The sequence below is a fragment of the Pleurodeles waltl genome, chromosome 2_2, assembly GCF_031143425.1.
Source record: "Pleurodeles waltl isolate 20211129_DDA chromosome 2_2, aPleWal1.hap1.20221129, whole genome shotgun sequence".
Taxonomy (NCBI): Eukaryota; Metazoa; Chordata; class Amphibia; order Caudata; family Salamandridae; genus Pleurodeles; species Pleurodeles waltl.
The window spans coordinates 714493406-714516211 of record NC_090439.1 but is presented as its reverse complement, the minus strand read 5'-3'; the positions used below and the strand labels follow the sequence as shown (position 1 = coordinate 714516211).

General features: G+C 46.7%; 1 protein-coding gene across 4 annotated transcripts in view; it reads right to left on the bottom strand.

Moving 5' to 3' along the window:
* The window catches only part of SGK3 (serum/glucocorticoid regulated kinase family member 3), a 449614-nt gene that overhangs the window by 84145 nt on the left and 342663 nt on the right, over nt 1-22806 (bottom strand). For all 4 annotated transcript variants that reach the window (XM_069220281.1, XM_069220279.1, XM_069220282.1 and 1 more), the window contains one exon: nt 21081-21176. In XM_069220281.1, the coding sequence (XP_069076382.1) occupies nt 21081-21176 (96 nt within the window). The remainder of the gene's footprint in view (nt 1-21080; nt 21177-22806) is intronic.

Here is a 22806-nt window from a genome sequence, read left to right as displayed (position 1 = left end):
AGTTCACCCAATCTATTACATATTCCCTTGGCATGCTGGACAACCTATCTCTTGCTGAGTGTATAACCCTTTCGCTTTTATGCCCAAACTTGGAGTCTAGGGTGGGGTGCCATTCAGATCTCTCTTGATTCAATCAGCAAAATTTGATGGAGGCCTAGACTAGTAAATTCTATATCACATAATACCTCAATCCCATCAGAAAAGAAACCCCTATATGTGAAGAACAAAGCACGGGCCTAGAGAGGGTCTGCTGCTTCCTGCTTATTTCTTTTAAGTTTGGAAATACATCACATCACTTTAGCTCTCAAGATAAGCCTGAAGGCCTTCCATAATGTCAAGTAGGAATTTACTGACTCCCTCCATTCAGATGGAAGTACTGCTGTATTTCCTCTCTATGGCTATCAACCATCTTGTTACTAGTGAACCACCATATGTTGAGATGTCACATGCGTTTAATGTGGTCAGTTGTACAGCGCAATAATAGTTCGATGTGCCAAAGTATGTGTGGTGATAACCTTATGTAGGTCAGCGATTGACATAAAGACCAGATTGATATGTAAAAAGGACCTACATGTGCCACAAAAGAGAGCAAACTCTAGGAATTTTGGATGGCCATCACTCATATGTCAACTCATATTAATGAATGGGAAAAAAAGTAAAATAAGTGTTGGGTTAGGGACCGATATTTATCAAGCATCCTTGGCGTGGTTTCCCCCTTTTTGTCTTCAGACCTCCTGTTTTTGCTGACTTCATTTGTGCTGGCCTTAGGCCTCTGCACACTCTACCACAGCAAGCCAGTGCTAAAGTGCTTGTGCTGTTTCCCTAACGCATGGAAACATTGGCAATACCCAATTGACACATTTAATTTATGTATAAGTTCAAAGTAAAGTGCACTACATGTGCCTGGGGCCTGTAAATTAAAAGCTAGGAGTTGCCCTGAAGCACTGATTGTGCCACCCACTTAAGTAGACCTTTAACCAGGTCTTGGGCCTGCCACTGCAGAGCAAATGTGTGTAGTTTTAACCTGCCATATCAACCTGGCAAATTAAATCTTTTGCTAACTTCAAATCTTCCTTTTTAATAAATATATCACCCTTAAGGTAGGCCCTACACTGCCCAAGGGCAGAGTGCAATGCATTTAAAAGGGTGGACATGTATATTGATAGGTTTTACATGCCCTGGCAGTAAAAACCTCTTGAATTTGTTTTTCACTATTGCACGTCCTATCTCTCCCATGGGGTAACATTGAAGTTGCCTTATTACAATTTGTGTGTGTGATTTCCAAATGGGAAGCTATCAGTGGTTCATGTTTGGGGTCACTGAAATCCTAATTCAAAATCCTAACTTATGGTGAAGTTATATTTCAAATTACAATTCTGAAAATGCCACTTTCAGAAGTTGGCATTTTCTTGCTTTAGCCATTTGGTGCCTGCAGCCAGTCTCTGGTCACATGACTGGATGTAGTTTGCAGATCGGATTTTCGTATTCGTCCTAGACAGCCACACACAATGGGAGCCTAGCTGTGACTGGATGGCCTATAACCCAGAACCCAGAGAGACTCCATGGGCTAGTTGGTTGGCCTCCTGATCTGAAGCCTCAGGGGCATACCAGGCTTCCAACAACCTTGCATCTGCACCTGGACTCTGTCATCTGTGAGTCTACTAAGCCAAGTAGTGTCAACCTAGTCCTGGACTCCTGGAATGGACCTAAGGTGCTCTGCCAGTGTGTGGGACTAGAGGAACTGACACATCTCCTCTGCTGCGCATCCTCTAGCAGAACTGATGCATCTGTACTGCTGCATGGAGTGGACTGTCACAATTAACTGCAACGCTGGGGTAGCCTTCGTCGCCTTTGGAATTGCCACTGCGTGATGCATCCTCGGTGCAGGTCCTCGCATCTCTCATCGATGGCAGCTTCGAAGAGGACACTGGACTCTGCATCGCAGCCTCATTACTCTCTGGAACCGACGCATCGTTCTGACTGCTCAACGCATCCTCAGCACCGGACTTCACATCACAAGCCCTGTCGATAGGATCCTTAATGATGATGCAACAGGACCTCGCACTACTTCACTCATCGCAGATTCGCGACATCTTCAACGCTGATCCACGCAGCATTTGTATACCAAGATTAAATAAACTTTTGTTCAGCAGACCTAAATAGGGTCGCGGTCGGCCTTAACTTGTGACTTTGTATCAGTCTAGATATGTATAGATAGCGCTAAACACCTTTTGGTGCTATTTTCGGTAAAAACAACTTTAAACTTAATTATCTCTGGTTCTATTAATTTGATTTTTGTCATTTTAATCTTGGTTTATTTATTAAACTAAGCTCTATTTTTCTAACCTGGCATAGGACCTTTTTATATGGTGTTTACACAATACTTTACACAATGCGTCCAAGTGATGCCTGATTGCTCTGTGCCAAGTTACCAGGGGGGTGAGCACAGGTTAATGTGGGGTTTGCTTGCGCACTACCCCTACTAGGATTGTGGTTACTGCTTCACCAGGGCTCACACCTCAGTCAACCTGTAACCCAATTTCTAACATTGGTATGATTTGGTGTACATTACCATCTCATATCTAAGACCAATTAGAGCTTTAAAATCCCCCTGAATGGTCTTTTTGCCTTTTCTAAATTCATCCTCACGCTACCTGAGAGATTATGTCTGCAGCCTCACTTGTAAAGATGGAGTTTGAGCTTGCCAACCTCGAGGGCTACAGTTTGGCTGAACTCAAGACATTTTGCCAGGATATGGGGTTGCTCAGCAAGAGGGGTACCAAGAAGGTGGAACTCCAAAATGCTTTGAGGGCATGGACAGAGGCCCACCACTTGCCAGTCACAAGAGATGATCAGGAGGGAGAGGAGGACAAGGAGTGATCAGAACAGGAACTACTGGAGAGCCTTGGACTGCAGCCTGTTGAGGAGGGGACAACCTAGTACCAAGATTGGGAGTTCCTTCCCGTGCAGGAAGCAGTGTGTCCTCTTGCAGCTTGTTTCCAGAGGAACTGGAGGAAAGGAAGGCAGAGAGAGAGTTTAAACTATAGATGGCCCAGTTGCAAATAGAAAAGAGGACAATGGCCATGGAAGAGAGGAAAAAAATACCTTGGAGGTGTTTGGCTTATGAGAGGAGCCTTAAGGAGCTGGACATCAAGGATCGACAGAAAGAGTCTAGCAGTGATGGTGGCAGCATTTCTTCAGTACCTTCTGGAGACAAGAGGGTCCATATTCCTAAAGTTCTGGTGCTTGACATTGTTGTGGGAAACAATATTAACAAAAGGCTTGAGGCTTATTACAGATGCACAAGATCTCTGAGGAGGATTGGTGGGGATAGAGTGTGGAGGCATATCCCTACGGAAAGGAGGGACACCCTACTGGTCCCACAGAAGGAGGACAGGATGATCCCCCCCACCTCCTCAAGAATCTCTTTTTCAGGAAGTATGGTCTGGTCCCAGAAAAGCACAGGCAGAAAATCAGGGATAGTCAAAACTAGCCCAGCAGGCGAGGGTGGATTGTGTGGATTACTTTTGCAAGGCAATGGATGGGTGGGTTAAGGGCAGTGAAGTAAAATATTATCAGGGGCGGTACAATTTGATTGCACAGGAGCACATGTTCAGTCTTTATTTTGCAGATCTGCACAAACACTTAACAGTAAGCTCACTGACCTCCAGGACCTTGCTAAGGAGACGGACAGCTGGGCCAGCACCAGGAATCATAACAGATGGATCACTACAAATGTGGGCAGGGTCCCCGTCAGCAGAAAAAGGGTGAGACATAAAAAAAGGAATTATCTAAAGGACTCCAAACTAGTTCCATGGGCCAGGACTCCCATCCCCCAACTCAGAAAAACAAGAGATGGTTCCCTGACACTAAGGCCCTAGTTTTGACTTTGGTGGTCTTATTCCAAGACCACCAAAGCTGCGGGTGCCAAAAGCCTGCCTATCAGATCACGAGTACTGAAGGATTTCCGCCACATTTTGGGCAGAAATCCTCCAGTAGTCATGCTGGCGGTCGGAGGCGTATGGTTGTTTCCACCACTGGCCCCACCAAAAGGACTCCACCAGTCGTATTACAAGCAGTAATACGGCCTGGTGGTGTCCTGATGGCGCAAGTGGAAGCGTCTGTTCCCTTCCGGATGACCTCCTCGCCGGACAAGGTAAGTTGGAAGTCTAACAGAGGAGGGGAGTGAGAGGGTGTTGTGTGTGAGTGTGTGATGTCTGCGTGTGTGCATGTATGTGTGTGTGTGTGTGCACGTGTGTATGTGTGTGTGTACAGGTGTGTGCATGGGTGTGTGTGTATAAATGTTGAGGTGAGTGCATGTATGGATGCTTATGAGTGAATCCGTGTATGTCAGTGTTGGTGTATGTGTGTATGCGAGGTGCTTGAATGAGTGTATGCAGACTGCGTGTGGGTGTCTGTGTGCCTACTTGCGGGGGTGCTGCACTAGAAGGGGGTGACATTTCCTGTCACTAGTAGCCTTTCCGCCAGGGTTTTCGTGTTGGTGCTACTGCAGCGGAAACCCTGGTGGAAAGCCGGCTCCAAATACTGTCAATCGACTGCCGGATCGGAGATGCTGATGTCCAGCCCGGCGGGTCCAACTGCCCTGGTAGTACAGGCGGGGATGTGGCAGGTTGGCAGAGGCCAACCCACCACATTCAATGTGGTGGTCTTCACCGCCAGCCCGTCGGCGGTGAGACCGCCACCGAGGGCCTAAGTCTTCAGGGAAGGCATCCCTCAAGTGCTATGAGGGCCAACAGAAAAGGCATTTCATGGAGGATGCCAAGGGTCCCAAGCAGTCATAGCCCTCCATTGGTGGGCAGTGACTGGGGTTGGGTAGTGTAGCACTTGAGGAGACTGTCCTAGATAGTATGGGGGACAAAAAGAGGTTACCCTAGTGCCCCTGGGTGATGAAGGGATTGTGCAGAGAAAGCACGGCTAGTAACACTACAAAATACAGGCAGGGGGTCACCATCAATAGGCAGAGGCTGGAGGCTCTGTGAGAGCCACTGGAGTCAGCATGGCAACTGTCAGATGTCATCTGGTGGCCTCAGAGCAGGAAGTCCCTAATGCATTCCACCAAGCTGTTGCAGGTGATAACTACGAGAGTCACTATCCAGTGGCTCTGGTTCCCTTTGATTCAGAGGGGCTGTCTCGGGTTCCCAGAGGAGTAGCTGTGAGTCCATCCATGCCTGAGGATTGCCTGCTTGGCCATGACCTGGAGCACACCATCTGGAAGGAGGTGGTGCTCAAGTACGACTTGGAGATGTTAGGGTTGCCTGAGTGGGTGTGTCTGACCAATTCAGTTAACAGAGCCCGAGAGGGTAGTAAGGAGGACATGGAGATTTGAAAAATGGCTCAGTTACCTGCCAAAAAGAGGAAGAGCATGGGGTGAAGGGAAACCCGCTCCTGAAACTCCCATGGTCCAGAAGGAGGAGGCTGACTATGAGGGAGATGCCCCAGAGCCTACAGGAGAGGATGTTACTGCTGTGGGGAATCTACCTCAGCTGGCCAACTGGTAGATAGAAAGAGGCCCCACCAGGGAGGCATTCAGCAAGGTGCAGAGGCTATGCTCTACTCGTGAGGAACTATGACAGCAGGCCAAGGCACAGGCAGCTGGTGACACCTCTGGTGATCACCTGATTTACTGGGAGAATTCTCTTCTGTATAGTGAGCCTAAGACTCCTGAGCCTGCTGCAACCCATGTGTTGGTGGTCCCCCAGTGCTACAGAGCCTTCCTACTGGAACTAGCTCATGATGTACCCCTGGCAGGTCAGCTGGGGAAGAACAAGACCTTTGATAGGCTTGTCATCCACTTTTACAGGCCTCACATGTGGAGGGCTTATGATGCGTTCTGCAGGTCATGTCCTGCCTGCCAGGTCAGTGACAAGTCAGTAGGGAAGTGCATGGCTCTCCTGAAACCTTTTCTGATTGTTGGCACCCCCTTTGAAAGGGTGAGCTTTAACATCATTGGGCCTCTGGACTCCAAGACAGCCATGAGCATCAAGTTCATCCTGATCTTGGTGGGCCATGCCACCGGGTACCCAGAGATTATCCCTCTGAGGACAGTGAGTGCTCCTGTAGTAGCCAGGGTACTAATGGGGATCTTTGCCAGTGTGGGGTTCCCCAAGGAGGTGGTGTCAGACTGGGGCTACCAACTTCATTTCATGGTACATGTGTGCCTACAGGGAGGTACCGCAGAAGGGGGTTGGCTTCAGCCCCTTTTAACTCCTTACATGGACCCTTTGACTTCTCGGTTTGGTGAAGGAGGGCTGGGAGCAAGCTGCCGGGAAGGCCTGTCCAGGATGCGGTCAGCTACATGCTGACAATCCGTAACCAGATGAAACTCTTCTGGAAGCAAGTACACAAAATGGCTGCATGTCCAGAATGCCACTCTGGTTGAGTTTCAGCCTGGCCAAAAAGTGTGAGTCATGGAACATGTGGAGCCCAGGGCCCTACAAGACAGCTGGTCAGGGCCTTATGTGGTAAAGGAGGACAAGAGTAATGTCACCTAACTGGTAGACCTCAGGGATCCCAGGTTCCTCCATGTCAATCGCCTTCAGCCCCGATTTGAGAGGTCTGAGATGATCATGCTCCTAGTTATGGACGATGGGGGTGGAAGAGGGAAGTGAACCTCTCCCCGATCTTCTTTCTTCCAAGAAGCACAATAGGTCGGTGGAGGGTGTCAGCCTCGCCACCTCACTGGCTCTAGAACAAGAGATGTTGAGGCAGGTTTGCCTCACTGCTTTTCCTTATCCCAGGGCTCATTACAAGTTGTACACATGATACTGACTCTGGGGACAGCATTTCTGTGAAGAGTAAAATCTACAGGCTGTCTGATAAGGTGTGAAGCAGCATCAAGCAGGAGGTCTCCAAAATATTGAAGTTAGGGGTAATCGAGCCCTCAAACAGCCCATGGCCCAACCCAGTGGTATTGGTCCCTAAGGCTGCCCCTCCAGGTATCATTCATAACTTAAGCTTTGTGTGGCATACCATGGGCTCAGTGCACTCACCACGATGGATGCAAACCCCATCCCCAGAGCTGATGAGCTCACAGATTGGCTAGGAGCTGCCAAGTTCCCCAGCATGTCTGACTTAACGTTTGGGTACTAGCAGATTGCCTTGAATGAAGGGGCCAAAGAGGGGTTTGTGTTCCCTACCCCAGAAGGGCACTTCCAATTTTGTGTCATGCACTTCTGGTTGAAGAATGACCCTGCCACCTTCCAGAGGTTGTACAACCAGGCCCTGGCTGAGTTAAAGAACTTCAGTGCTGCCTATTTGGAACACATTGTAGTCTTAAGTTCTAGCTGGGAGGACTACCTGTGACACCTCTACGAAGTGCTGCAGACTCTGCAGAGGGAAGACCTGACTACCAAGGTCAGTAAGTGCTAGATAGGGCAGGGCTTAGTGGTCTACTTGGGTCACTATGTGGGAAGAGGCAAGGTTGAAACCATCTTGGCTTGATTCCCCCTCCCACAACAAGAACTAGACAGAGGTGAGAGCTTCTTAGGTTTCACTGGCTACTACAGGAGATTTGTCAAGTGGTATGGCACCATTGTTGCACCCTTAACAGGGCTAACTTCTAAGGCAGGGGGCATTGCTAACCCCCCCCCAAGATGGCGGTCACTCAATCGGAGGGCTCTCGGACCTGGGCCCTGTAATCCTGCTGCTAGAGGCCACAGTGCATAGCTTTGGCGGACATCATGGCTCCTCTCCGATGGGGTGATACACTTGGGAAGCTGTCTTTGGCATTGCACCTTGGAGGCATCCACTCAGAACTGCAGAACCAGCCATTTTGAGACACGGCCAATTTGCACTCAACTGACAGTGGCTAAATCAACATTGAACGTGTGGTCGTGGCAGGGTTGCCGCTGTAGCAGTGTGTTGCATCAAAGTCCTCCATAATTGTGCTGCATTACGTCAGCAAGGAGTGGGCAATGTCGGGTACGCCTGAGAGGTGGGTATCACCCATGCACCAGCTGTAGTGTGTCTGAAGGCTGTTGGTGAGAAGAAGTCTCCAAGGAGGCTGAGGTACAGGGGGATACACCTGCCATAGCAAATTGCCTGTAATTGAACCATTGGGGAAACACCACCCACCCCCTACATTCGATCCCCCTCTTTTGTCTTCGCTGGGGGGGTTAAGCAGAGGCAGCTGGTGTCCGTTGAAAATAGTGGGGCATACATAGGATAATTCCCCCCCCCCCCAGTATTTCCGAAGCATGGTCTCCATCTCTCACATTATGGGAGTGCTTAACATGAGCACTCGTTACATCTACATGTGCTCATGTTAAGCGCTCCTATACTGTAAGAGATGCGCTATGTAAAAACTGGGGGAAAAAATAATAAACATGTAGCGGCTGCATGATGCTTCTAATGGCCTTTTGACATCAAACATGCCATTAGAAGCATGCAGGTGCTATACATTTCTGTTGTTTTTTGGCCGTTTTTTATGTAAACTGGAAACTGCGTGAACCTGGAGAAGTGGGGGCCTGAAGACCTTGAGTAGTGTGGTGCAGCCTGTTGCGGGTGAGCCGGGATAGGACGGCAGCTCCCCTCACTATCTGGCCCCTCATCAAGTTGAAAAGTGTGACTAGACCTTGGAGGGCCTAAGAGAAGATCGTGCTGACTGGTGCAGGCTGATGGCCTATCAGACACAGTGTGGAGTCTCCAGTATGAACTAACTAGTCGTATGAGCACCACCTCCCCTTTGTACAGTGTCACGCTCCTGGTTGCTATCAGCACCGCCTCTCCTGCCATTTCATGATTGGAGCCACAGGGATCGTTAGCTCCGGGGCCCTTTTTACTAGTGAATCAGCGGCAGCATCACCCTGAAGAGCAGACCACTGGTAATTCTACAAAACTGACATCAATAAATATCTGAGGGTACTCCATCAGCTGGTGCTGGGGCCTCCGTCCTACAATGAACCCTATAAGGACTGTGGCCTGAGCCCTAGTTTTCCCCCTCTGTTGCGGGGTGCAAACTGAACTGGGCAGCCAAGAGCTGGCACATAGGGGCCTGTGGTGCACACAGATGGTGCGGCTATCGCTGACAAAGACCTGGTGAGTGGGAAGATAGGAGGGAGCTGACCCTGATGGGTTCATTAGGCAGGAGCCCTTGGCATCTACCTGGGTGCTATGCTCCTGAGACCCTCAAGCATAGCCAAAGAAAGGCATGGTCCACAGCATTTGGCGTTTGTTGCTGCCCCCCCCCCCAGATAGTAATGCTGACAATCATGGGTCGTTCTAAACACAAGGCTGTAATAACAGTTTCGCACTCATGCCCTCCGATCCATTACAGTCGGAGAGGCCAATCACACAGATGCCTGAGAGGTTGTCCCCACCACCATCATGCCAGTACAGTCTGATAAACTGGACATTATCCTACAGGAAATACGTGACTCACGAATGGCACTGGAGCAGCGCTTAAGGGTCATCATGTCAGACATTAGCATTCTTAAGGACGACCAGCGCAAATTATTTGAGAGCGTCCAGATGAACAAGATGTCCCTGTTGACTCTCACCCCTAGTCAAGTGGAGCATTCAGCACAACATACTCACCTGCGCCAGCAGCTGGATAGGTTCCAGGACCGTGTCAATGATGCTGAGGGTAGGGCCGGCAGAACATCAGAATAGTGGGAGTACCACCGGGAGTTGAAGGCCCCAATGCCATCCAATATGTTGAAACATGGTTCTGCACCATAGTGGACCCAATGGGTTTGTCTGAGTGGTTTACAGTCGAGAAAGCACACGTGATTGCAACAAAGCGTCCAATCCCAGGGGCAACGCCTGACCCGAGGTAGCCAGGATGCAAAATTTTAATGATCAAGACATATTGTTACGTGGAGCATGTGAAAAATCACCCATTCTTCTGGAAAAAGCCAGGATCTCCTTGTTTCGAGATTACACCACAGCGGTCCAGCGGAAACACTCTTCAGTTGAGGAAGTCAAAAAACATCTGATAACTGTGGGCCTCCAATATGTTTTATTGTTCCCTGCTAAACTGAAGGTGACACATGGATCACATACCGTTTTCATTGACACTCCAGAAGAAACCTGGGATTGGTTGAAACTTAATTTTCCAGGCTCACAGGAACAGGGTATAGCCCAATCTGTCTCTCCCAAACCTCAGTGAAATTGAGATGTTCAGAATTCAGTCCCCCTCCACACAACAAGTCAGGGAGGGACAACAATCGGCAACTACCTCAGTGTCTTCCCATAGATGTGAACCAACTAAGTCACTTCCAGCACATCTTAAGATAGTAACTCTGATTCAGAGTCTGTCAGTAGAATAGCACTATTTCTGTCAATCACTCCGCAGATGACGCATGACTTGTAAAGTGGATGTTATGTGTCAAACAAGTAGTCGGCTTGTAGACCCTTTTCTTTCAGGTGAGGGTTCGACTGCTGTTCCTCTTGGTCTCCAACTGTGTACCCATGAGTAGGCACTTAATTGGTTCCTAAGATATCTACATTTATGGTATACTACTTGCTCTACTAATGGTTTGTTGTTCGATAAAGTCTGTCTGCTGGTAACATAGTGCTGGGCACTGTCATATTGTTATGTTCTAATGCACAGCGAATGGGGCCCGGGTCTGGCTGACCTCTAATGGAGGGTATGGCTCCACCCCCCCCCCTCTTTATTTTTTCTATATGTGATGGCCACTTTCGCCTCCTTAGCTTAGGCAAATGTATTTTGTCTGTACTTCTGTTATGGTTGGTTTTTAAGTTGGGTCTAGTCGTTCAAGGAAGCCGGACCGAATACAGGGGGTTAACCAATTGTTGTTTGCCATTGGCACCTGCCGCACCAAATAAAGAAGTTTCTACAGCTGAGGGAGACTATATTAAAGGGCAGAGGTACGGGACATTATGTTGATGTTACCTAGGACGGCGAATACATACAGGGAGTGCAGAATTATTAGGCAAGTTGTATTTTTGAGGATTAATTTTATTATTGAACAACAACCATGTTCTCAATGAACCCAAAAAACTCATTAATATCAAAGCTGAATATTTTTGGAAGTAGTTTTTAGTTTGTTTTTAGTTTTAGCTATGTTAGGGGGATATCTGTGTGTGCAGGTGACTATTACTGTGCATAATTATTAGGCAACTTAACAAAAAATAATATATACCCATTTCAATTATTTATTATTACCAGTGAAACCAATATAACATCTCAACATTTACAAATATACATTTCTGACATTCAAAAACAAAACAAAAACAAATCAGTGACCAATATAGCCACCTTTCTTTGCAAGGACACTCAAAAGCCTGCCATCCATGGATTCTGTCAGTGTTTTGATCTGTTCACCATCAACATTGCGTGCAGCAGCAACCACAGCCTCCCAGACACTGTTCAGAGAGGTGTACTGTTTTCCCTCCTTGTAAATCTCACATTTGATGATGGACCACAGGTTCTCAATGGGGTTCAGATCAGGTGAACAAGGAGGCCATGTCATTAGATTTCCTTCTTTTATACCCTTTCTTGCCAGCCACGCTGTGGAGTACTTGGACGCGTGTGATGGAGCATTGTCCTGCATGAAAATCATGTTTTTCTTGAAGGATGCAGACTTCTTCCTGTACCACTGCTTGAAGAAGGTGTCTTCCAGGAACTGGCAGTAGGACTGGGAGTTGAGCTTGACTCCATCCTCAACCCGAAAAGGCCCCACAAGCTCATCTTTGATGATACCAGCCCAAACCAGTACTCCACCTCCACCTTGCTGGCGTCTGAGTCGGACTGGAGCTCTCTGCCCTTTACCAATCCAGCCACGGGCCCATCCATCTGGCCCATCAAGACTCACTCTCATTTCATCAGTCCATAAAACCTTAGAAAAATCAGTCTTGAGATATTTATTGGCCTAGTCTTGACGTTTCAGCTTGTGTGTCTTGTTCAGTGGTGGTCGTCTTTCAGCCTTTCTTACCTTGGCCATGTCTCTGAGTATTGCACACCTTGTGCTTTTGGGCACTCCAGTGATGTTGCAGCTCTGAAATATGGCCAAACTGGTGGCAAGTGGCATCGTGGCAGCTGCACGCTTGACTTTTCTCAGTTCATGGGCAGTTATTTTGCGCCTTGGTTTTTCCACACGCTTCTTGCGACCCTGTTGACTATTTTGAATGAAACGCTTGATTGTTCGATGATCACGCTTCAGAAGCTTTGCAATTTTAAGAGTGCTGCATCCCTCTGCAAGATATCTCACTATTTTTGACTTTTCTGAGCCTGTCAAGTCCTTCTTTTGACCCATTTTGACAAAGGAAAGGAAGTTGCCTAATAATTATGCACACCTTATATAGGGTGTTGATGTCATTAGACCACACCCCTTCTCATTACAGAGATGCACATCACCTAATATGCTTAATTGGTAGTAGGCTTTCGAGCCTATACAGCTTGGAGTAAGACAACATGCATAAAGAGGATGATGTGGTCAAAATACTCATTTGCCTAATAATTCTGCACTCCCTGTATAATATACTCACTTGGAATGTGCTAGGTCTAGGATCTGTTCACAAGAGGCACGAGGCCTTCGCACACATCAATAGATGCCATGCCTACATCACATTACTGCAAGAAACTCACCATTCCATGAATGAGGGCCAGAAATTATGCAGAAAATGGAGGGGACCATTGTTTCACACCTCCTACTTGGCATTTGCCATGGGCGCAGCGATATGGCTCTGAGCTCGGGTTCCATTTGCACTTATCAAAACAAAAATAGATACACAAGGGCGCTATGTCTTGATCAGAGGCACATTGGATGGAGTGCCTGTTGTATTGGGATGCATTTATGCACCTAGCACAGGGCAGGATGTCTTTGTATCACATCTGTCTACTGTGTTGGCAGAGTGGTGAGCATATCTCTGCATGTTGGGTGGAGATTTTAATGCGGTATTAGATATCACATTAGATAGTTCACATCCTCCCCTGCCAGGCACTGTATCTATTTGCCAGGCCAAAGCCCCGCAACAATGGGTGGAGGGTTGCGGTCTTTTTGACTTTGGCATAGCCTCAATATGATCATGTGTGAATACATTTTCTATTCCCACCCCCACACAGTGCATTCCTGCCTTGACTGGTTCCTCTGTCCCACAATACTCTTACCCAATATGATACATGCCACACATCTGGGTAAGACAATTTCCGATCACAACCCTGTAGAAATAACAATGACATGGGGGAAACTGCCAACTCCCATACCTACACAACTTACTGGAAGATGTGGTTTTCAGGGAGACGCTGGCTTATGCTATCAACAACAATTTTACTGAGAACCGGGGTACTGCTTCTTCCGAGTTAGTGTAATTGGAGGCCTTTAAGATTACTGTGCACAGTACTTCCATTGGTGCAGTGGTGGGAGCTAGACAGGAGGTGCTGAAAGAAATAATACAATTAGAAAATAGGATGGGCTCCTTGGAGGCAAAAGCACTCACTGACACAGAGGCAGCAGATGAGCTGCAAAAGTTGCAAGTGGGACCAGACAGGGCTGCCCCCTTTCACTGCTCTTATTTGTTTTAGCACTGGAACCACTAGCTCAGCATATTCGTAAGGCATCTGCAGAATGGGGTATACAGTTGGGTCAGGAGCTGTACTCCGTCCTTGTACGCAGACAATATGGTCCTATACTTTCGTACAGGATTACTGGGTATACCTTGACTACTTACATCCTCTGGGACATTATCTTGCCTATGTGTTATGTATATTATTATAGAAAAGTCCTGTGCATTTTACTTTCATGCCAGTCTTACAAGCCCAGTGTTGAGATTTGAAGACTTGAAACTGCCAGGTGCCCCTCACAACTTCGACACTTAGGCATTCATATCTATTGCAACACAAAAGATTTACTTGAGGGAAATCTTGTGAGATCGATTAGTTCACTTAAATTGAAAATCGCATTCTGGATCACACTACCGCTATCAGTCAGGGGCCGACTGTCCATGGCAATGATCGTCATGTTATTGCGCCTTCTGTATTATTTTGTCATTATAATAGTGATAGCATCTGCATGGATATTAAGCCTGTTGAATGCTATGCCTGGAAGTTTCGCATGGGGTAACGGGCGCCGTAGAGTGGGCCTTACTAAGTTGCAACTCCCCACGAATGAGAGCGGTCTGGGAATCCCTGATTTTAAGGTGTATTGCATAGTGGGTCAATTGAAGTGGTTGGTATACTGGCTAGTGGGGCACAATTTGTCACAGATTGGTTACTCATCATCTCAGATGGCTAGGGGCTGCTCCATAAGTTGTTATGCCCTGGAGTGACTACCCCAAGACCCTGTTCTCCCCCACTTCAGGTAGTCTTGGCATACACATCCAGACGCATGCCAGCATAATTCGGTACACGCTGTAACACTGGGCTGCAAAAGGGTGGGAACACGATGCCCCTGAATTACTTCAGTCACTGTATCTAATGGGGAATGGGCAACATCCTATAAGTTGGCTCTACCACGGGATCATATCACAACTGGGGGCATCCTTGACTATTTTAAAACTGGTCTGGGAAACCAACCTCATTCATGAGATCATGGATAAAGAATGGGAGCACATACTTGAATATTCAAGACAAGTCTCACGCAACTCTAGATTTAAATGTATTCAGTTCCCAATCCTTTACAGGGCCTATCGAACACCACTCAGCATTGCAAAAATATTCCCTAATACATCCTCCAATTGCCCTCGCTGTAAAACCCCAGAGGCTGATCTCTTACACAGGTTGTGGACCTGCCCTTGACTATCTCAGTATTTGGCAGGAATAGCAATGGCACTGTCAGATGTTACAGGGAAGGATCAGTGAAACACACCGGCACAGTGTCTACAAGGGCTCCACCCCGACCACGAGGTTCCAAGGTGGTACAGCGCTTTGCAAATCTGTCTCTATTGTTGGCAAAGCAGCTTATTACAGGGCATTGGAAAGCTCAGACAGCTCTGAGATTGGATGCATGGCAGAATGAGGTGGCCCACTGGGAGCTTGCAGATAGCTCTTTATAGAGGAGTACCATGGCCTCCGCAAGAAACCCATCTACCTAGAATGGGATACTCTATTGGAGGGTTTTAAGGCGTGGGACATGGCACTAAAGTAAAGTACCTTTATTTTTGCGACACTGTGTGGTTCCTTCCATGTGTGATAAGTTGCTGAGTGACTACTGCGGTATTGCAAGTGCTTCACATGCCTTCTAGATAAGTCTTGGCTACTCACTACAGCTAGCCTGGAGAGCCCTGGCTGCCTAGACACTAACACTATCTAGTCAGGGTTGCCTGGTCCCAGAATAAGGTGTAACACCATATGTGTCCACCACACACTAGGCCAGCTTCCTACACTGGTGGTGCAGCGGTGGGATAAAACACTTGCAATTGCTTTACCACTCTATCACCAGTTACTTTCCATTGGAAAGGTCACTACTAGTCTTTGAGGGCACACTACACTATAGTAGCAGGGTTTCTAGACTTTTAGTTTAGGTAAGTTGAGGGTCTAGCATAGCCCTTCCTCTAAACTTTTAGGAAGCCTAGAACCTAAGATTAGGTAGGTGGACTCACACTACTCTAGGTAACTTGCCTTCAGGATACAACCCAGGCCCAAGAATCTAAGTATGAGGGTGTTCTTTCCAGGAACTGAGGGTGCTATGTCAGTCTAGAAAGCTGAAGACGGGGACAATCCCAAGAAAACTCTACTCCTGGGATTGCTGATCCAATCTGATCTCTAAAACTCAAACAACCAAGAAGAGCATGAGGTAGAGACTGACCCTCCAGAGTTAGACAGGATATAATTAGATTCCACTGAGGAGGGTCAGGGAGATTCTTAGGAATACCATAGTCCTCTAGGAAGCACTAATTTCTCTCTCAGAGGGATGGTGCAAATGGTCCCCAGGAAGAGGTATATGTCCTCTTCATCTGTCCAAACCCAAGACTCAGCAGCTTCTGGTGAGACTGACCACTCTAGTTCAGGAGGGGAGTCCCAAGACAGGGAGTTCAGTAGACTGAAAGTAGAACAGGCTGAAGTGAAGCTACAACAGCTACAGCTAGACCTAGCTATGGAGGCCTTGGCAGCTGAGAGGGAGAGACAGAATTTGGGGTTGGAACCCCATGTGGCAGCAGCAACAGCTAAAGAGAGGCCAGGGAGGACTCCTATGACGCTAAGAATCTTAGTAAAATAGTCCCACCTTATAAGGCTGGAGACAAAATCCACAAGTAGATCACTGCTTTGGAGAGGACCTGTAAAGTACAGAAGGTCCATCAGACGCAGTAGGCAGCCCTCTTGTGCTTTTTCGTTACTGACAACGGTAGGGACAAACTCCTAACAGTCGGAGGAAGATGCAGATAATTACCAGGTGCTTAAGGAAGCTCTGATTGATGGGTTTGGGTTGACCACAGAAGAATATAGAATCAAGTTTAGGGAAACACATAAGTAGTCCTCCCATGACTGAGTAGATTTTGTGGACAGCTCCGTCAAGGCTCTGGAAGGCTAATTACATGGCAGTAATGTGCATGACTATCAATGCTTGTGTAATCATATAATGAGAAAGCACGTTCTTAACCACTGTTATACTGACAAACTGCATCAGTATCTAGTGGACTCAGATCTGACCTCTCTACAAGAATTGGAAAAGATGGCAGACAAATGGGTTAGCACGAGAGTGAGTAGGAAAACTCACACTGGGGTGATCAGAAGAAGAACGATTCTTCCAAGAATCAGGAGAAAGGTGGGGACAAATCCAAGGATAAAAAGAAGGAGTCTTCATCAGGCCCACAAAACTCTTCTGGGGGTGGATCTAAGTCCTCTTCTTCCCCATTCCACAATAAGAAACCTTGGTGCTACTTGTGTAGACAGAAAGGCCATAAGGCAGGTGACAACACCTGTCCTCAAAAAGAGCACCAAGCCTGGTACTACCGCTACCACTTCTAACCCTAGTGCCCCGAGCAATAGCACTGGTAGTAGTGGTCAGTCCAAGGATGTAGCTGGGTTCACCTTGCGAACTGCAGTGGGCTCTGGGTTAGTCAGGGAGTCCACTGAGGCAGTTTTGGTATCTGAGGGTGGTACTGACCTTGCCACCCTAGCTACTTATCTCCTTAATAAGGTTAAGAATAGGCAGCATCCCCTTAACAATGGTGTTAAGGCTGAGGCCTATAGGGACACAGGTGAAAGGGTCACAATGGTGATAGAACAACTGGTGTCCACTTAACAACGCCTACTTGGTCACACGTACCAAGTCAATGATGCTCACAACATCACTAAGTGCCACCCCATGGCATTTGTTGATCTTAGTGGGGGCGGGGGCACTGGCCTTAAGAAAGTTGTGTTATCCTCTGACTTGCCTGTGGAGTGTTTACTAGGCAAAGATTTGGAGACTTTAGCCTAAGGTAAAGTGGAGCTGGAAGCACATGCAGCAGTGCTGGGCATCCTTGGGCACATCTTTGCACTGACTATAGCAAAGGCCAAGAAACTGAGAGAGCAAGGAACACTGGAGCCTGGAAAAATGGCCCAAGAGATTCCCAAAAAGAGAGGCAGACAGGGTAAGAAATTGCACCTTGTCCAGACTTCAGAGGAGGATCCCATTCCTCAGGGAAAGGAATTTGCCCCTTGTGTGGAACCTACAACAGAGGAGCTGAAAGCTGATACAGCTGAGCTCTTACATGCAGGAGGACCCACCAGGGAGGAAAGAGGGGACTTTCCTACATTCTGGACCTGTAGATAGTCTGCCAGGCAGATGGACTGCTGTGACGCTACAAGGACTTCCACTGTGCTGAACTGCTGCTCTGAAGAAACTGCTGCCCTGATGCGCTGACCTGCTGCACGCTGCAATCTTGCCTGGGTGAGACGGACTGGATCTGCATCTCTTGAACACAGAACCGAGAGTGACTCCAAGGGCTAGTTGGCTGGCCTCCTGAGCTGAAGCCGCAGGGACATAACAGGCTTCCAATAACCTTGCATCTGCACCTGGACTCTGCCATCTGTGAGTCTACCCTGCCAAGCGGGGTCACCCCAGTCCAGGACCCTATGGTGTTCTACCATTCTGTGGTACCCGCAGAACATTGAATCTGCTCTGCTGCGCAACCCTGAGCAGAACTAAGACATCTCAACTGCTGTGTGGATTTGACTGCCACAAAGACTCGCATCAGCACCACAGCCCTCATCGCCTTTGAAACCACCACTGCACGACATATCTTCAGTGCAGTTCCTCACATGTCTCATCGATGGAAGCCTGGTCAACGACGCCTGACTCCAAATCGCATCCTCATTGCTCTTTGGAACCAATGCAACACCCTGACTGCACATGACATCCTCTATGCCGGACTTCGCATAGCAAGCCCTATCAAAGGGATCGTGAACATCGATGCAACAGGACCCCGCACTGCAAGCTTGTCGCATCTCAGAACCGACGCATCACCTTGGCTGCGCAACACCTCTTCAACGCAGATGCATGCAAAGCTCCGCAAATCAGGATTAAAGGTACTTTTGTTCAGCGGGCCTAACACAGTCCCTGTAGCCAGCCTGCCCTCCACTGTGGTCAGTCTGAACTTGTAACGTAACTATTTTCTTTAAAAACTTTAAAATTCATTATCTTTGGGTCTATTAATTGAATTTGTGTTGTATTGATCTTGTTTTATTTATTACAGTAAGCTCTATTTTTCTAAACTGGTGTGGGATACTTTTGTGTAGTGTTTTTACTGTTTTATTGTTTGAGGAGTTTCACAAATACTTTACACATTGCCTCTAAGTTAAGCCTGACTGCTCTGTGCCAATGTACCAGGAGGTTGAGCACAGGGTAATTTGGGGTTTGCTTGGGCCTTATCCTGACTAGGATTGTAGTTGCTGCTTGACCAGGGCTCACACCCTAGTCAACCAGTAACGCACTCTGTAACAATGCCTATCAAGTAAATTAACAATTTCAAGTCTTCTATACTAAAAGTGTCTTATATTTAATAACTTATATTGTTACTGAATCATTTTAGTGTAATCTGTGAATACCATAAACCACGAGGAATTGCTCCAGTGTTTGCACATTTCTATTTCATCTGCATCTGTGTAATTAATAATCTTGGCAACAAAAGGCTCTGAAGCACCTCAAAAAGGAGATTTTAGGTCACAGTTTAATGCCATTTAACTTAGGAATAGCTTGTGTCAAGGTATTAAGTTGCATGGTTTGGCATCAGACTCATACCTATGCATCTTTGACCCATTCATGAAGGACATTCCACTGCTGATAACAATTCCTGACAGAGTATTCCTATTTACCGATATGGTCCCCTGCCTTATAACACAAAGGACGGCACTACTCAGATCCTACCTTAAAATGGTGATGTCCATGCCAACCACCCAGGGTTTGCCTCCAGGGTGGTGAAAGTGGTCTGGATAGCCTGCATAATGACTACCGTAGAGGATTGCTGGCCTTCTGCCCCACTGTCTTTATTAGGTGAATATGCTGTCAATATACGCAGCAGTAGCTTTCGTAGCTCCAAGTTAAAGAGCAGCCCAGATTCGTCATTGACTTTACTTGCTGGTAGTGTGACAGCCATCCCAGATAAGGATGCTGGGTATCAGACAAACCAGGAACATGTCAGGCAGACTCTTGGTACATGCAACGCATGGACCAATCGTAGGACACAGGTACAGCTCAAGAACTCAGCACTACCATCCACAACAGGGGTAAACCCCATAAAGGTTTCACACCAGGATCTGATCCCTGACACATTTATTTCACCAGGATCTGACCACAATAAGACTTATTCCATGGTCCAAATCAGATCAGAACCACCTTGCATTCCAGAAGGGGCAGATGCCCGAGGAGATGACATAATCTGTGTGCTTCCGTTGTATTTCATGTATTCATGTATGTAGGTGCACACATTTCAATTATAAATACGGACCACATTTTTTAATCATTGCACGTGTATAACACACAAGTTTTGCTTTATTATAGTTTAATAGCGCATAGTGTGTCTCAAATGGGCAAATGGATCACAAACAGGCAATAAGCAGCCCTCACTTTCTCTTGTTTGCCTCCTCCAGTTGCTGGCTTGCTGCTGAAATCCTATGCAACATCTCAGGGCCTTGACCCCACCTCATCTATTGCAACACCATTATAACAATAAAAAAGACAGACAGCTAGGTGCAGCATTTCACCACCTTATGGAGATTCACCACAACAAGGGCCACAGACAAGAACCAGAAGTTGTTGATGAAATAAGGTTGAATTTCAGGATTTCTAGGACAGCAATAGCATCTCTACAAAAGAGCATCCACAATCTTGGTCAGTCAAGCCACACCATTGATTTAACAAAATATTGAGCTTTAAGCTTGGAATTCCTGAAGCTAATCATTTATAAATGGAACTGCAAATCAATCAGTGCAATGTGTGCATCCTCACAGTTTCTGCTTGTGACTTGATCCACTAATCACGGAGCCCTAGGGGATTAAAATCCCCTCGGGCTCCGTGAGGCTTTGTTCACAGCTGTTGCTGTGAACAAAGCGAACATTGGAATGTTGGCGCTGCGGGCTTTTACTGGCCAGTAAAAGCCCGCAGCACTCCATTGTTTTCAATGGAGCCTCCAGCATTCCAATGTTCTAATATTGAATTGCTTAGTTAAGAGACAACCTGTGAGGAGATTTAAGAGGGCTTATTTGGAGTCCCTTTCCCAATTTTTTACTCCACAAACATTTGGAACTACATGCTAATATATTCTAGGTAATGTACTTAGGATGAAGTTCCGGAATAGATAAAAAACTTAACATTTTGGCACAGCTAACGGAATGAAATGGGTTAGTGGACACGTACACACACCATAAGTATTTCATTCAAAGTTTAACTTTGAATACCTGATCTTTTTTTTTAACTGGTCAGCTGTAATTCAGAACTGATGCAGCAGTAGTATCAATCTATAGCCCAACAGGGATGTCCTCCTGTATACAGTATAGCATAATGCAAGACCTTGTGACTTCCAGCACTTGGGTTCACAGCTAATAAGATATCTGTGACTAGAATGAAGTATGTACATTAAAATGCCTTAAAGTCAACAGGTATGACAAATATATGTAGAGATGAACAATATACACAAACTTTTTTCTTTAAAAAAAAAAAAAAAAATCTTTATCTCACCAATCCATGAAGCATTTCGTACAAGACAGAGCCAAGGCACCACCAATCGACTGTGTTGTCATAAGGCAGCTTTTTTATCACTTCTGGGGCAAGGTACTAAAACAGATAAAGTGATCCCCTATTAATATTAATTTACCTCATCTTGAACAAATGCAACTTAAAACCTAAAGAAATATGATATTTGAATCATTTTTATTTAATTTAATTACTCCTGGCCAACATCAAAAACAGAGCTTCAATTTACAACCCTTGGGAAAGGTTTGCCATCACAAGCTAATTTTGAATCCTGCAGAACAAAAGGTGCAGCACCATATGTAATGCATTCATATCCCTAGACTCATGTTGATTTGGCAGAGTTGTTTGGGAATTAGGTGTAGCTGCAAGGAGTATTGATGAGCACTTATGAATCACAAGACAAATACCTCCCAGGGCGCATGGTCAGTTTTAGCAGTCAACAGGCAGAAAGTAATGACTGATAAGGAGCACATGGAGGCACGGAGACTGCAGCAATTTTAGAGTGGTCTGAGGTTCTCGACAGCTCACATATAGTGTGACACACATTAATCTGCTGGTGCAACAGAACATTTTACAAATAACTGAAAAGAAGTCAAAGTAATGTTTAGAAGACAAAACATGAAGACCAGACAAAGACAAGCTTGGAATGCAACAGACAGATGGAACTACAGCACCATGACTCTTGATGCGTGGTCATGAAACAAATAGGTCAGTATTTACATAGTAAAAGTCTTATTGTAGATGTTCTTAGCTAGGATAAGACAGAATCTCCACCATAAAATCAGTAAAAAACACAATGTTTTACAGTACGTGTATTCAGATTTGCTACAGAGGAATCATCAAGGAACACTAGACGTAGGAAAGCACCCTTTTTGGCATGGTGAGCCCCCACTTTTTGCCTAGTATTTGATATGATTTCAACTGAAAGTGCACTGGGTCCCTGCTTACCAGGTCCCCAGTGCAAGATCTCTTTCCCTAAACTGCACTGCTGTTTCTCCCAATTGGAACCTTTAGCACTATATGTAACTCCCTAGTAAATGGTGCCCCTGGTACCAGGGGCCTGGGGTACTTAAGGAAGGTCCCTAAGTACTGCAGCACACATTGTGTCACCCTCAGGGACCTCTCACCAAAGGCACACGGCCCTGCCATCACAGGCTGCGTGTCTTGGTGCAGACAAAAGTGAAAACATGACCTGTCACACATCCCCATGTGCCAGGCCCTCTACCACTGCACGTGATAATGTTAACTCACCCCTACAGAAGGCCTAGGGGAGGGTGCATTATATAACATGCAAGGACAAATCTGCATGAGCAGATATGCCCTGCTGTGTCTCGGTCAATTTCTTAGACATTGTAAGTGGGAAGGGAAGCCATTTTAGAAACATGTGCTGGACACTGGCCAGTAAGAGTTCCCCAGCAACCTTATGGCTTCTCTGAACATAGGGACATCTCATATTAATAAACCCTCACTGAATCACGTGATGGATTTATTGACACATGCACCCAGAGGGCACCTAAGAGGTGCCCCATGAAAACCTACCTGACTGCTAGTTTACTGACTGACTGGTCTAAACCAGCACAGCCACCCTAGACAGATGTCTGATCTCCTGACGTGAGACCCAGCGCTCTTGGAAGCCAGGAACAAAAGCCTGCTCTGTGCAGATATGCTTGGAAGCCAGGAACAAAAGCCTGCTCTGTGCAGATATGCTATC